The following is a 17,119-nucleotide window of genomic DNA, read 5'->3' on the forward strand; positions in this document are numbered from 1 at the left end:
ATCATTTTTTCGATAAGCTAAAATTATATCATATCACATAGAATAGAAATATCGATAAGCTAAAATTATGCTATATATGTGGAATAAAAGTCTCTATCCTCCCAAACCCACAAGCCCACAAGGCAACGCAACAAAACCTTGCCCCACACGTTACCTTACGAATTGCGGTATAGTTAATTGTTTGGTTAGGATTTACTATTTATTGACTTCATCAACGTGCGTTTTAGTTCATTGGATTCATTTTTATTTTTTTTAAATAATAATTATGATTTTGATATACTATCATATTTATTTAATTATAAATCATCTAAAATTTATAATCATAAATATGTTTCAATATTTATATGACTGCAAAAATTATAAAAATTAGTAATTTTAAATTAAATCTTTAAGAAATTTATATTGAGAACATTCTTATTGGAATAAATTTTCATTTTCTTCGACTTAAAACTAAATACTCAAAATGCATGAAAAGTCCTAGCAAATTCATTTTATGAAAACGTAAAGAATCAAGTTTCATTTACTTATTAAATAGTACCCGCTAGTTCTTTCTTATTTTATCTGATTGACATTTTATTTTCACATATAACGAAAAGAAAAAAGAATTTAAAATAATACAACTATTTGTTTATTTATATTTAAAGATAATTTAATCTTAAGCTTTTCATTTAATTATTATAGTTATTTAATAACCACACAAATATTATAAAATATTTATAACTAAAAGTTTTATACCAAATTATATTTCAACACATAAATTAAAATATAAAAAATAATAAAGAAAATGTTGGGCGGTGGTAGAGGGATGTCCTGGAAATAGTTATAAATTGGTGATGATTGCATTTTTTGAATACCTTTTAATTTCCAAATGTGACCATCCAAAACAGTTGAATTTTGGAAATCCAAATTCCACCACCAAAAATAAGAAGAAAAAAGATTTCTTAGTAAGATACGTCATTCGTAAAGGGTTCATTCAAATCCGTTTAGTTGAAATGTTACCCTGTATATTTCTTTATATATAAGAGTATAATTTTTTTTTATGTATAGTAAATGTTGAATTTTTCTGATTTCTTCACGTGTCTATCTCATTATATTGAAAAATAAAATTTTTAATTCCTCTCTTGTTATAAATAGAGTGATGATTTAAATAGGTAAATAAACTCAGAAAAAAACAAGTATAAACTCTAAAATTTTGTTTTAAACCTGGGAACAAATGTGAAAACTCTTAATTAAGTCGAGAGATATCGTTATCAAAGCTTTACAAAATTTATTCGTTTTAACGAGTAATACTAGTCCACCTCAAATTAAAAAAATAAATTTCAAAAAAAACAATCATAATAAATTCCCTCATGGACTAAGATTTTCTTATTCTACTTTTGACCAAGAGGAATATTGTCATTTTACACGCCTATAATTATTTTCCAATATGAAAAAACAAGAAGTTAGCATACACACATTACTCCCTCCATTCCAATATAAAATTAAATTTCTGTCACTTTTTTTTTATAATTTAAAATAAATAAAATATTTAATGTTCAAACATATTTTATTTTTTCCCCTTCAAAATTATTCATTCTTTATTCGATTTTCAACTATATCTAAAAAAAAATTCTAAAAAAAAGCACAAAATGATTATATTGACAAATTATCTTTTGGTTAACTTTTTTAAGGGTGTGTCGAGATAAATTTATAAGCTAAAATATGAGGCACATAATTTCGTTATTTCTCATAAAATTAGATACATATTTTAAGTGTATATTTTGTAAAATTATTGAGTAAATATTATTTACTAACACTGTACATTTGATTAAACAATAAGGTTATACAATTTTTTTTCCATCTTTCTGTATTAGTTATGAGCTCTCATTCTAAAAAGTTCATTCATTTTGAAGGCTCATACATTTTGAAGTGTGTCATACGAGTAAATTTGATATTAGGAGGCGAGCGCATAACTAATACAGAAAGATGAAAAAAATAATTCAAAAGCTCATTCATTTTGAAACGAACAAAGTAATAAACAATTTCTAATCTCAAATTTACTCATATGACACATTTCAAAAGTTCATTTAACTTGAAACGTACGAAATAATAAATAATTCATAATCTCAAATTTACTCGTATAACACTTGTCAAAAGTTCATTTATTTTGAAACGAACGGAGCTATAAATAATTCCTTCCCCTACTCTAAACAACTTGTATAAATACCCTATGTTCTTCACAAAGAGAAAATTAAGACCAAAAAAAAAAACCATTAACCATCTGACACCTTCTCTGACTTGTACCATTTTTCATCCAATACTAAACGCGCATTAATCATCGTATTTCGTGTTCCTGCCGATCATTTCCACCATTTTTTTTTCAGAAACTTTCTTAGAAAGTCTCTGAGAAAATCATGTTTTAAATAAACCAAAAAAACAGAGCATTTTTTCACTATTTTTGTGTTTCTTGAGGTAAAAAAGAAGCCATTTTTGAAGAAATGGCAGTGTCAAAAACCATCAAGAAGAAGCAGCAATGTTACATAGCTGTACCATCTCAAATAATAAATTCAATTTCTTCTTCAGGGCTTCAGTCTCTGTTACTGTCTCCAAAGAAAAAAAACCCATCTTTTTCTGTAAAGCTCAAACTTTTGCTTAATAATCCAAGATTCTGGGTTTTGTTTCTTTTTGTTTTTGGGTTTGTTGGTATGTTGAAGTTATGGTTCAATTTTGAAACTTTAGTTCCTTTTGCACCAAACCCATGTGGGATTTTTCAAGAAAAGACTTCATTTTTAAATGACCATGAAGTTTCTCAGCTCAGTATTGGAGCTCTGAATCTTGGAAATGAAGAAAAAGAAGAAGGGGATGAAAAGAGTGAGTTTTGGAAACAACCTGATGGGTTGGGTTATAAGCCTTGTTTGGATTTCAGTTCAGAGTATAGAAAAACAAGTTTGGATATTGTTAAAGGAAGGACCAGGTACTTGATGGTTGTGGTTTCTGGTGGAATGAATCAGCAGAGAAATCAGATTGTTGATGCTGTCGTGATTGCTAGGATTCTTGGTGCTGCTCTTGTTGTTCCTATTTTGCAAGTTAATGTCATCTGGGGTGATGAAAGGTTTGGCTTTTTTTTTTTTGAACAATTCATCTTTATTTTTCCAGCTCACAAGTTTTGTTGTTCCTGTCTAATTATCTGTATTTAGGTAACTTTTATTGAACTTGACTTAGCTTCTAATTTTGGAGTTTGGACAGTTAGTTAGTCCAATTTCATCTATTTGGGAACATCAATCAATTTATAGAAATATTTCAGTAGTTTGGTGGAAAACTTGTTATTTACATAGTGTAACATTGTATTTGGTTTTAATAAGTTATATTTCTATGCTATTCTAGGGTGTTTTTGATTTCTTAGCTTATGTTCTTTGTTGGTTTTTGGTTGCAGTGAGTTCTCTGATATATTTGACTTGGATCACTTTAAGGAAGTATTAGCAAATGATGTAAGAATAGTTTCATCACTTCCATCAACGCACGTAATGACTAGACCTGTGGAGGAGAAAAGGACTCCTCTCCATGCCTCCCCCGAATGGATTCGTTCACATTATGCCAGAAAGGTAAAGAGGAATCAATACAATTAATCTATGAAGTTATTACTTTCCTGGTTTTGGTTCAATAATAAGGACCACTGCTTTAATCTTTTTGGTCCAACAGCCTAATATAATTGAAAGCAAGAGAGCAGAAATGGGAAGTGAAAATGATTAAATGGTTTTATTTTCTTTGGGAATTTGGTTCATTGTATGATGGATGGTCTTTACTCTTTAGCATGTTCATGTTATTAGAAAAAATTTAAATTATTAAACTTGGTGGCTATTGAAATTTCTATTGTGGTTAGTCACAATCAAGATTGCTTGTTTATTTGGTTAATACTAAAGGTGATATCTTTGGAAGATATCGAAGTAGTATCTTTCAAGTTGGACAAAGTCTTGAAATTGACTATATGGCAGCTGGAATTAATTTCTACACTCTTGGATTGATACCTAAACCAAAATATGCAAATACCAATTCAACTCTTCTAGACTTATTTATAAGGATATTTACTTGTGGTTTTTCGGAAACAATATCTCTACCCCACAAAGGTAGGGGTGAGGTTTGCGGACATCCCACTTGTGGGACCATATTGAGTATGTTGTTGTTCGTTTTATCTAAGAGGAGTGGTTGGTGAATTGAAGTTAAAACAAGTTTTGGGAAATTACAGAGGATCTTAATTTGATTGTTGAATTGATCTTTTGCAGCTTAGGAGGGATGGTGTTCTACTTTTGCGAAGCCTTGACTCTAGGCTGTCTAAGGATCTTCCTTCTGATCTTCAAAAACTTCGTTGCAAGGTAAATTTAATCCTCCTTGTTACTGAGTTTAATTCAGACCTCTCAAAGATTCCGCGATGCATTTTATTGAATAATGGAAACTATATGGGACATTTGCTTCACGAGAAAGTGATACCTGAAATGCAATACGGCTAACAATAATAACTAGATTATCTGATTTGTCATCGGATGTTTGTTTTTTTCATCGTAGACATGGACATACCATGTATTGCAGTTTAGGACATGTCACTTTCCATAAGTAGGGCAAGTTTGTTTGCAATAATAACCTGGTCCTATTTAACTAACTCTGTCTAATGCTTTGTTGTTATATGTAATTATTCAACGAAAACAGCTCTTTAAAATTTAGGAACTTTGCCTTTTTTATGTTGTATAACTAATTTATTTATACCAACTGCTAATTTTAATTGGAACCCACCCAATTCCTTCTGTTGGGATTAGCATTCAATTTGACAAAATATTGATTTGTGATCTTGTAGGTGGCATTTCATGCTTTGAGGTTTTCGCCATCAATCTTAGGACTTGGTAACAAACTTACTGAGAGGATGAGGAGCAAGGGACCATATGTTGCTCTTCATTTGAGAATGGAGAAGGATGTGTGGGTGAGAACAGGATGTCTTCCTGGTTTAAGCCATGAGATTGATGAGATGATAAATAATGAGAGGAAGCGAAGGCCCGAGCTCTTAACTTCACGTTCAAACATGACCTACCATGACAGAAAGCTTGCTGGTCTCTGCCCTTTGAATGCTTTGGAGGTTACAAGGTTAGCATATTAGCCTTCATGTATTTCCTTGTTTTGTTGATGCACTTGAAAATACTTCCCTACTTAACAAATTTACGTTATTTTGATTAGGTTGCTCAAAGCATTGGGAGCACCAAAGAGTGCAAGAATCTATTGGGCTGGAGGAATTCCTTTGGGTGGAAAAGAAGCATTGCAACCATTGACAAGTGAATTCCCTCACTTCTTTAACAAAGAGGATCTTGCGTTGCCCGGGGAACTTGAGCCATTTGCCAAGAAAGCATCCCTTATGGCTGCTCTCGACTACATAGTAACTGAGAATAGCAATGTTTTCATGCCATCTCATGGTGGAAACATGGGACATGCTCTCCAGGTATTGCTTCTCCTTCCACTATACTTCACTTTCTTGAACAGAATAATGCTAATAGGATTATCTGAACATGTCTGAGCTTTTCTCTAACTATTGGCTGTATTTTGTTTTGTCAATAGGGACAAAGGGCCTATGCAGGGCACAAAAAGACTATCACTCCCAACAAAAGACAGATGCTTCAACATTTTCTGAACTCATCACTATCTGAGACAGAATTCAACAGAATTATATTGGACTTGCATAGAGATTCCTTAGGTCAGCCAGAATTGAGGAAAGCAGGAAGGGATGTGACAAAGTACCCTGTCCCAGAGTGCATGTGCAATGGTACTATAAACCATTCATCGACATAACTCCTTATCGGTGAAATAACATGTGATGAAGCACCCCTGCAGCTAATCATAAATTCTTACAACATCCTGAGAACTTTGGATTAGCCTCACTGTGATTCAGATGAGCAGACGGGTTGCTTGAGGTGCAATACAAATTTTTTTGACTATGTTTAGAGGCAAATCCTTGGTGGTTATAACTTATGGTAACATGACACTGATGCAGCAGAACTCGGAAGATGAATCTCTAATACAAAAGCAACATCTTATACAAGTCCAATTCCTATTTCTTAGTACTATATGTTAATAATGTTTAAATGAACCACAGCTTCATTTTATTCAATTCATTCTTTAGAAAATATCAATGTAATCTACCATAGTCAATGTATATGTAATATATATGTATTAATGTATATAATCATACAAATTTTGGAGGTATATATGCCATTTTCATTGTATATCATTCTGAGCCAAGTCTATACATTCTTTGTAAATCTATTGTATTGTCAAACTTGAAAGTTATCTTGAAATTTGGTACACAGAGAATAAGAGGAGACAGAATAATTCACTTATTATTAAATCCTATTTATTTTAATGTTTACTTATTGGACTTGTCTTTCAAGCTTATCTTATGGAATTAACTTATTTTATTGACAAATCATTGCAAATAAGAATTTAAATCATAATCATTGTGGTTTAGATAGACTTCCAGTTGTACATTGTCAACAAACTGATTTATTAACAAACAAAGGAGCTTGGAAGCATGTTGTTTGACCTATTCTTGAGTTCCTATCTGAAAGAAAGTAGTGATGTTCAATCATGCTTGCAAAATCATATCTTATAATTGGATTTTAATATAATTTGTGTTTAATTTTATTTGTTTGGTCAAGTAATTACTTGGTTAACACAAAATTAAGCGTACTTTAAAAGTAATAACAATCTCCAATTCTCAAGAGGAGTCAAAAAACACTACCAAATACAGTTGTGTATCGGTCAATTTGGTTCAGGTGTGAAAATTATCGATTTAACTTATGGAGCATCAATTTGTAAAACTGCTAATGTATCGGTCAATTTGGTTCAGGTGTGAAAATTATCGATTTAACTTATGGAGCATCAATTTGTAAAACTGCTAAACCTTTAAAAAAGCTAGCAAAATATCGGTTATTGATCGTTTTGAGTTGGGCCTAAATATACATTGGGCCTTGACAATGGGAGCTTGGACTTGGCTTTAACATAAAACCCCAAATTTTCTCTGTATAGAGAAATCAACTGAAACACCTCATAGGAAAGGCAGTCTTGCTCAACAACAAGAGGATAAGAGATACAATCAATGACAATGATGGCACCAAACTAAAATAGAAATAGGCAACTTCTAAAAATAAACCACCAAGAAGACCATCAACATAATATCCTTCCAACTCATTTTACAAAATTATCAATCATTCGATAAAACATATCGTGCCTCTTGATAAATGCTTATGGATTAGTATTTTCTTAAAGAATCGGACACCGTCAAAATCTTAGTGTCACTTGTTGGCTCTTGAAAATAGAGCCAGAGTTGTCAAGTTATTGGAATGAGAGTAAAGATCCGCCTCGTTGAGTTCATGCTGGCTGAAGATTCTCCTCCACATATCGCCATAGCACCACGAAATGAAATCATCTTTATTGTACTAGACTTCACTGCACAATCTGAAAGAGAATTGATATAGTTACACATCATTTAGCATGCAGCAGTGTCCAGCTTGGCTGCAGGAAAGAGATGAGGTTTTTGGCATCACAAATAATCATCCCATTCAGTGAGGCTGGCCTATTGCAATGTGTTGGTTGAAGAATTTGTCTCGACCAAGATAGGAGTCTCTTCAGTGGAATGTGGCCATAATGGTGAAAGAGCTACAACCTTCCCAATGATAATCAAGGTTGGTGACTCAAGCTGGTGAGATACGATATCATCAGCAAGATTCTTCAGTTCTGCAAACACCTGAATGAATTACAAGGAAACTGTAATCAGCAATGCAATCCCACATCCTTGTCATGTTGAATGCTTAAATGGGCAGAAAAGAATGTCTAAACTAGCAAAGAATAACACTTCCTCCAGTTGTTTCAGATACTACATCAATAAGCAATATGACCAAGTTTAATCCTTGATTGGTGAAGGTTACCCCTTGTCCAATTGCTTACCCATGAAGTTGAATATGATGTGAGAACAGAGGTGGTAGCTTTAAGGCAAAGGCAACGAGTGTACTATTCCTAAAAACCTAGAGCTCTGAAACCAATGGAGTAGCTTGTGACCAAAAATAAGCATTTTTCTGTTTTATGCCAGTTAAGGTCAAGCTTAACTTCAGCTTTTAAGAGGCGATCAAATTGGTTCTAATGATGTCAATATACCATTAAGGGACCAAAGATACTTGCACTATATTGTTGTAATATCTGTGCAACTTAAAGTGCTTTGTCTCATTTGGAAGGTTAACATCAGAAAAATCTCAAAACCTTGAGGGAGAAGTAGAGGTCCATTTTGGCAGAAGGACCTTTTGTTGTAACATTCATTTTATCCTAGTACTTTTTTGAGCATATCTAATTTATCAGGAAGAAAGGTTGAAATATTCATTTAAACATCCTCTCCCTAAATGCATGTCTGTGAATTATTGTTCCAACTTCTCGCTTGCAGAAAGCAAATAACAATTGATTTATTCTCAAAGGTAGCAGACTAAAGTAGCATCCCAGGCAAAAAATGAAAGGAAAAAGTGAAAGAGAAGCAACTGGGCTCGCTTACCATGCGTTGTTGAGGTGTCGTCCCTCGCTCAATGGCAACAGCTGGTGTATCAGTTGGCAACCCATGATGTATGAGCTTTGAAGCCAGGGAAGGAAGAGTTGACAAGCCCATATAAACAACTAATGTGGAGTCGGGGTCAGCTGCATTCTCTGCAACAAAAAGTGGGTCTGTTCCTCCTTTTCTCGAGTGACCAGTGAGAAATCTAACACTATTTGCGACACCTCGATGGGTTAATGGAATTCCCAACTCCGCCGATATCCCAGATGCTGCAGTAATACCTGAAATGAAATGACCAGAATGAGGCCTACCTCAAGTTGTCTATGACAGAATCAGATTTCACTTTGACCAGTATATCACACTTCTTCCAATATATATTTACTTACACACGACACATAACTAGCCCACTCTCACCTATAAAAATTTACACTTGAAAGTGCAGGTGGAGTCTGAAAGCAAATTAAATCCTTTAGTAGACTAAAGGGACTACCCGTGACCTAAATATTGGTAAACATATAACTGCATAAGTGATTTTGAATGTTGGCAGATGCAGCAATAGTTGCCTTTTGGAGAAAACATAGTTTAGCTTATTAATCGGCTCATAATAAGTAAAGATATTGGATTCTCAAGGGAGAATCTGTAAAGTTTTTCAGAAAAACTAATGTCCTCTTCAACAGAGGCCAAGATTTAAATGTTGACATCTAAACTAAATGGAAAATCTTGCAAAGACAGATAAAATTTGAAAAAAAGACGTGATTTACTTGAAGTTGCAAGCCTATGTATTACGGAGAGAATTTGCCTTTTGTTCCCTAAACTAATACTGACAAAAACTTACTTTCTTCGACCAGTATGTACATACTCCTTCTCTAAATTGAAACATCTTCCAAAATTAAAAAATATTGTGAGTGAGAGTTTGCAAGCCAGCCAACTGAATGACACTTGGGAAGATTTACATTCTGCAGTTTTCAGCTCAATCAAGTTTTTTGCGGAATTCACAAACTTATCATACCTGGAATAACTTTAACTTGAATTCCCTTTTGTTGAAGAAAATCCATCTCTTCTCCTCCTCGTCCAAATACCTGATATTCCAACAAATGGTCCAAACTTTCAACTCTGTAATTGTAAAAATCCACTATATATAAATGTATAAGCATACACCAAACATCGAAGCCAGAGACATACCAACGGATCACCTCCTTTTAGTCTCACAACATTTGCCCCAGCTTCAGCAAAACTCAGAAGCAACTCATGAATTTCTTCCTGCGAAATGCAAAATTCACAAAGATGTCATAAGCAAATTGCAAGCCGACTTGTTATTATGATCACACACAGAAGACAAATATTCAGCTAATTAAGAAGCTTATAGCACTTAGATTTTCAACCATCAATGCCACCATTAATGCATAGACTAAATTATACCACTTGAGCCATGAGATTTCATATCTAGGCTAATTCAGGTATCACCTAAAACACAGAACAGCAGAAAGGCTATAGCTTTTCCACCATTACAATAGAAGCCAATCAATCAGAATCCACTATAGCATTTCAGAACTAGATATATTCTTATTGAGAAACCCCCGCACAGAAAAACAATGGCCGGAAAGCCAAATTTCTCACATAAAGCTCTTTAAAGTATTCATCCAAAACAAGTTCAGTTTCTAACCATCCCAAGCATTTTCTAAATGATTAAGTTCCCACTATTAGATGCCCAAATGTCACAAGTTTGACAACAAAAGCATCATTCCACTTGAAGGAAATCCATGCATCAATGTAAGACTTAAGTTGTCCATACAAGGATCAACATCTCTCAAATTAATGATGCATTTTCAGCTATAAATCTAGAATTAGTCCACTTTAAGGAATCTAGAATCCCTAAATCAAACAAACGTAAGCATAAATGATCAAAAACAACAAAGAAAATTGCACAAACCTGAGTTCTGCTATGATAACCAGCAGTTTTACCAACATAGAGAAGTCTAGCATCAGGACCAACCAAATCCAAGACTTCATTAGAAACCAATCTATCATACAACAAAAGATCAGCATTCTGAATAACTCTCAAAGCCTTAACAGTCAACAACTCAGGATCTCCTGGTCCAGTACCCACCAAGAACACATTCCCAGGCCCTTTTCTATCACACCCTCCTTCCCCTTCTCTCTTCTCCCTTAAAACCTGAAGCATTTTCTTCAGCTCAGGCAGCTGCAAAGCTATGTCATAGTCCCTCACATAGCTAGGATCAGGCAGAATTGGGCAAGAACCGGATTGTTGCTCCAATTCATTCTTGTAAATCCAACTATCCCTTTGGTATCTCTCAATTGAATGCTTCTCAGTAAAAGGGGAAGAAGAATGTGATGCATAGTTGATACAACAAACAGGATTAACACAAAAAGATTTGATTTTTCTCAATTGGGTTGCTCCAGAAGAAGATGAAATTGAAGGAATTCTACTCACAAGAGCCATACCCTTTTCTTTCAAGAAAGAAGATGAGGGACACACACCCCAGTGGCAGTTAAAGGTGTAAACTTTTTTCTCTAAAATGTAGATTTCAAAGGGAATATATATGTGTCAAAAAGGGACCTTTAATTTATGAACTTTAAAGGGTCATGAGAAGGCAATTTTCAGTAGCTTTTGATGCTTTGAAAGAGACAAGCATCTTATTTGATAAAAAACAAATCAATAAATGAGCCAACTTGGGGCCCCTTAAAGATGAAAAGCCCCAAGTAGGATTTCTTGACCTTTGGAAGGAGCAGTGGAGGCGGCGCGAGGGGGTGGGTAAGAGAACGCAAATGTGTATTTGCTCTGTATGAAGGCCTCAATTTCGACCAAAAGCATTCAATTAAAAATTATAATTATGAGATTTACCTTTGCAAATTTGGAATTTGATACTGGATTATACTTTCTCCATTTTAGAATAGTTGTCATATTTCGAGAGTCAATTTGACTAACTTTAAAACCTAAATTTGATTTGATTAATTTGAAATTGGGAAAAAGAAAAATGAACAAAATTAATTAATTAGAACAACACTGGGCTATTCAAAACCGAACCGAAACCGATAATCCGAACCGATAATTTGGTTATTGGGCCAATGGTTTGAGTTAATGGTTTAACGGTCGGGTCTCGATTTACTATAAACTTCTTATCGGCTTATCGATTCGAATCTCAATTTGACCATATTTCTAATTAGGTGCCCCGATAACCCGATAAGAAGTTTAATTAATTACATGGCCTTAGGCACTTTAAGCTTACAGAGACTTTATAGTTGACACTCAAATTTCACAATAATATTCCAAAGTTGCGACATCCCTCATTGATTCACTGCTCCCACGCCGATGAATTATATTGAATATCATTCTCTAAGTGTCTAAATTGAGGTTCAAATGATTAGTTCCCTTACTTTAAGTCTTTGTTTTTATCTTCTCATTACAATGAGTGAGTTACTGAGATATGCCTGCAATATTGCAATACTACAATTTGCAATGAAAGCGTTTTTATTAGTAATGATCTCATGATCATTAATGGTTTTCGTTAGCAGTGTTGTAATGATTTCTCTTTATAGTTCATATCGAAATTGGCTTGGTTGTTATGAGGAATCCTTTTGAGTTTGCCAGTTTGGGCAATATTGACATCTCTGTCTAGGTGAATATGAAGTTTTATTAAGTGTTTTATGTAGTAATGGACTAACTAGGAAATGTTCATTAGTGACTACTGGCTAGTGCGTACTATTAATTAGTGATTAGTCTATTAGTAATTCTCAATGAAAATTGTGTGAACTGTTAATAGTTAACCCGATAAACCAATAATCGATATCTTAACAGTTCCATAACGGTTTAGCATGATTACAAATCTATAACCGATAAGTAAAACCAATAAATTCCAAAACCAAATCGATCGATACACAGCCTTAGAACAACATGTTGGAACCATATAAAAGTCTCAAGTTAAAATAAATTAAAACATTTTAACAGTCCTTCTCAATGTTGTTACGAAGATTAACATAATTTTCTAACCATTTTAAAATAACCACAAAACAAACTTTATTAATACAAATAATATATTAACAACTCAACAAGTAAATGTTTAGATGATGAAAAATGAAGAGGTACAAAAGTAACCAATAATGATGATCCAATCAATATGTATATGACACATAACTCAATAACTAAACTTTTCTAACTTAGAAAAATTACATACCTTATCTTTACCCTTTCTTATCACGGTGGGAAAAAAATCAAGTTGAAACTTCATTTAAAAAATTGGAGAATCGTACTGATAATGTGTTGTAAAATTAAAGCCAAATACGACAAGAAATATAGAATGAAAGCAATAGAAATAGAGAGACAAGAGATGAGAGTTTTTCTTATTCTTCCAAGTATTCAAGTGTTTACAATATGAACTCTTATGCCTCTATTTATAGTGTTACATAGAGGCAGGGGCGGATTTACGTTGAACGAAGGGGGTTCATCCGAACCCCCATCGTCGAAAAATTACACTATATATATAAGATTAAATTTTGAATATATGTGTATATATATACTATTGAACCCCCTGAACATACACCAAAGGCGTAGCTCATGGCGTTGGGGATTCAGGAATTTGCTCTACTGCACGCGAGGTCGCGTGTTTGAATTCGGGCAGAGGCATTTTATTTTATCAGCTTATTTCAGGCGTTTTATTTTTAAAAAATAAATAATAATGCAATCAGAAAACGATGTTTAGTTCCAAAAAATTAAAACGCTGATTGGAAATTTAGGATTTATTAGTTTAATCCCTAATTATAAAGTCAAATATTAAAAAATCTGTTTCTTCTTGATTCGACCCGTTTATTTGTGGATATTATTTACGTGATTAATTTTTTTTGAACCCCCTTGATGAAAATCCTCCCTACACCACTGCATAGAGACATACCAAAGGTTAGTTATAAACATAGCATTAATCATGAAGATAATGAAGGAGGTTATGGAGGTGTAAGGTTACAAGAATGATGATCATAAAGGTAGAGGTTATCCATAATGGAGAAAAGTAATATAGATAATTAGTGATAATAACTTTTTTAGTGTAGTGAACATCTACACCATAATATTTTATAACAATTTTATTTTTTTTAGTCAAGATGTAGGCTTTTTATTAAAATAAATAAGGAGTTACAACACTCATTTGGGCCTATTGCCCAAATCCAAAAAGACAAAGGATAAGGTCCACACATATATGTGGGATCTAATTGTTACTCCTAATAAAGTGATACAAATTTATAGAAAACTCAGAATTCAAATCACTTTTGAAGAGCAAAGTTATATATTTTATATATGCACCAGTAAAACATAATAGAAAATGGTTGAGTTACAAACCAGTAAAACATAATAGAAAATGGTTGAGTTACTTTTTGTAACTATGTAAATTTGTAAGTTTACCCTAGGCACATGTTCAGTCTCCGATATATTTTTGATTAATCCTTTCTCCAAAAGTAATAATCTATGTCAATATGTTTTATTCTCTTATGAAAAAAAAAAATGGATTTACTGCAATTTGAATTGGATTGTTGCTTTTGTCATACAACAATTTTATTAGTATATCCATTTTCACTCCAAGTCATTCTAATTAGTCATAGTGAGATGCATGAAATGTGGAGTTGTCCCATATGCGGGATTCATGTTGATTAATATTTATTCTTGAAATCGAAAATAAAGTAGTCAAACAGATTAAGCTTGATATATATGCTTAATATATATCATATCCCCCCACCCCCACCTCACCCCCACAAGTAGAACAACAGTAAAAAAAAATCATGGAATGATGCATAAACATTAACATAAAGAAAGGGATATATATTTGTATCAACTCATTAAAATGACTTTTGAAATGAAGTAATAAATTAAACACACTTCAACAGGTTATATATTTGTAGTTTAGAGATAATCATATCATGTGATTATAATTAAAATTAACTATCTAATTTCTTTTTAGCACCTTCTATAACGTAGGAGTTTGTGTACAATTTTGCAAGTAATCAATAGTCAATAAACTTTTCTTTTTTTATTACCTTTAAATTTTATGTAATTGTGCAAACTTTACATCGACTCACTCACGCTTCATTGTTTATTAATTTGTATTTTTCAAGGAATATTATTGACTAAAAAGAAAAAAAAACTTCATAATTCATATCCCAAATCATCATCCTCCCCCTCCCCCTATGGTCCTCTCCCTTTTTACTTAAATCTAAATACTCTCATATTTTTATATTACTTGACTTATGTTAGTATGACTTATTTTTAATTTTTTTTTATTTATGTGTATATTTTATAAATTAATCTTCTTAATGTTACTTTCAAACTTTAAATTTAATTACTATAATACTACTTTATGTAATTATTTAATATCAAAATTAAAAGGGGAAAAATATAATGAAACTCTCAATTCTCTAAATCGAACAACGGAATAAGTAATTAAACATTTTTCTAAGTATAAAGGCCAAGTAATATAAAATGGAGTGAAATTGGATCAGGGTAAAAGGATTTCTTTCTTTAAAAAAGATCATAATAATAAATGATACTTTATAGCTTGTGTTCCGTATTTTCTCTGAATAATAATCTTAGTTAAGCTATATTTGTGTATTTCATGTATTAAAATTCATCAAATTGTACTCTAAAGCTCTTTAAAAATAAATTAATTATATCACTCAAATTTATTAAATCAAATAATACAAAAATATGTAAAAGTAAAATTAATTCCCCCTTTCTCTACACAACTAGCACTAGAATCAAATGAGAATCATAGATAGACCCAATTTGTTGCTCCAGAGAGCTAACTAGTTATAGTTACTATAAATCCGAACAACTTGGATCTCCATGTATGATATATTCTTCGTGAAATTGAACCTGCAGATATTATTTGAATGACCTAATAGACTAGCGTAAGAAGTTATTGATACTACAAGCGCGAAATTTGTGAGTTGATAGGGAAGTAAGAAACAGGAATTGGAGCTTTTGATGATGATTTCTTTTTGGTGTTTGCAGTTGATGATTTTAACTTGGTTGCATCATCACAAACTCTTGAAGGAACAGTGAAACAACTGAACAAACCTGAAAATAATGCCATATTATGAATGTTTTTGTTTACTAATGATAATATTATAAACCATACAACAAGTATTTATATTATGGAAAAGTTGGCTTGGCTTAGCTTGTTTGATAAGCTTGGTGACCAAGTAAATTAAACAATATAATCCATGTGTTTTCAACTCTCTACACCTACCTTCCATCAATTTTGAATTTTAATTGTCTTTCTCATGAATTATTCTACTAACTTACTAATTAAGTTGTTGGTTAATTATAGCAAAATTGACTCGGGAACTGGAATTTTTTTAAATAAGGTGTGAGTCAGTGAGGTATAAGTCATAATTAAGTTATAATAATTTCAAAAATAAATAAAATGCATATTATTTTATTACGTGTTTGGTTAGAGGTATTTAGACAGTTTTAAGATTATGTATCTCATCATTTTATATTCTAGTGACAGTTTGAGATTACTGCTAAAAATAGTTTATTTTTAGAATAAAAAGTGCTTTTGAAAAAAAAAATTGTGTTTGACTAATTCATTTGAAAAGTTTTTTTCATAAGCAAATTGTGTTTGACTAATCTTTTTTAAAAAGTACTTTTAAGAGTCAAAAATTTTAAAGGGAAAAGGTCTTGATTTACCCCTAAACTTTATGATTTGGAGCTGATATACCCTCCGTTTAAAAAATGGTTCATATATGCCCCCTATCGTTATAGAAATGGCTCATATATGCCCTTTTACTTAACAGAATAATTTTTAATAAATTAAAAATTCATTTTTTTTACTTTAATCTAAGAAAATGCCATGTGGCTTTTAAAATACCCACCATCCACTCCACCATACCACCCGACCCAATTGGAAACAAAAAATCTCACCCACCCAAATTAACCTAACTGATTTCATTTCGTTATTTCCACACTCAAATGAAACCAAAAAAAAATTGTGAGGGTTCCGGTGAGCTCTACAATCCTGAGTTCGGGTGATATTTGAGAAACGAATATTCAAAACTTCGATTCATCGGTAAAATGGAAGGCAAAATAAAAATAAAATGTCAAACTGCCTCTTTATAAACTTAAGCGGCCGCATCAGTGCCCTTCTTCCTTGGATTTGCCTCAGTTCCTGAAGTGCCCACAAAACAATAAACCCAGTTATTTATCAAGCATTTAACAGACCAAAGTTTGCAAGCATCAAATATTGTTACAAGAGATGCGTTATGCATCCAATATATTGCACATTTAACCTTTACTTTGTTAGGGTCTATAAATTGATCCATCTTAAATGGAAACTAGGTAAGCTTATATATCGTAAACCCATAACTTAAGCATAAAGTGAGTGATAGTATCTATCTCTAAACAAACATGTTCATTTAGTCTGAAAAAGAATGGATAAGAAAGAACAAATTGCTTGAGAAATGTACCAAGCAGAGGGCACCCCCGAATAAAGAGAGGAAACACAATCTGGTAAAAATGAAACCCTCGAATTGGAAAGCCATCAAGAAATCATTCTCAGATCTTTGTCC

The 17,119-nt window shown here is 32.5% G+C and overlaps 2 protein-coding genes across 2 annotated transcripts; one reads left to right on the forward strand and one right to left on the reverse strand.

The window, feature by feature from the left end:
* Positions 1-2,227: 2,227 nt before the first annotated feature.
* Positions 2,228-6,232, forward strand: LOC125833677 (O-fucosyltransferase 20-like). The gene is made up of 6 exons (XM_049512845.1): positions 2,228-3,091; positions 3,413-3,581; positions 4,260-4,349; positions 4,826-5,109; positions 5,200-5,458; positions 5,575-6,232. Exons 1-6 carry the CDS (start codon positions 2,478-2,480, stop codon positions 5,803-5,805), a joined length of 1,647 nt encoding a protein of 548 aa, XP_049368802.1. The 5' UTR covers positions 2,228-2,477; the 3' UTR covers positions 5,806-6,232.
* Positions 6,233-7,156: 924 nt separating this feature from the next.
* On the reverse strand, positions 7,157-11,076 carry LOC125833761 (S-adenosyl-L-methionine-dependent uroporphyrinogen III methyltransferase, chloroplastic). Its single transcript, XM_049512947.1, has 5 exons — positions 10,479-11,076; positions 9,731-9,808; positions 9,558-9,627; positions 8,552-8,829; positions 7,157-7,759 (listed from the first exon to the last, which is right to left on the reverse strand). The coding sequence occupies exons 1-5, from the start codon at positions 11,007-11,009 to the stop codon at positions 7,589-7,591; spliced, it is 1,128 nt and encodes a 375-aa protein (XP_049368904.1). The 5' UTR covers positions 11,010-11,076; the 3' UTR covers positions 7,157-7,588.
* Between the last annotated feature and the right edge of the window lie 6,043 nt (positions 11,077-17,119).

Source organism: Solanum verrucosum, unplaced genomic scaffold (assembly GCF_900185275.1).
Source record: "Solanum verrucosum unplaced genomic scaffold, falcon-dt-bn FXZP01000307.1, whole genome shotgun sequence".
NCBI classification, from domain to species: Eukaryota; Viridiplantae; Streptophyta; class Magnoliopsida; order Solanales; family Solanaceae; genus Solanum; species Solanum verrucosum.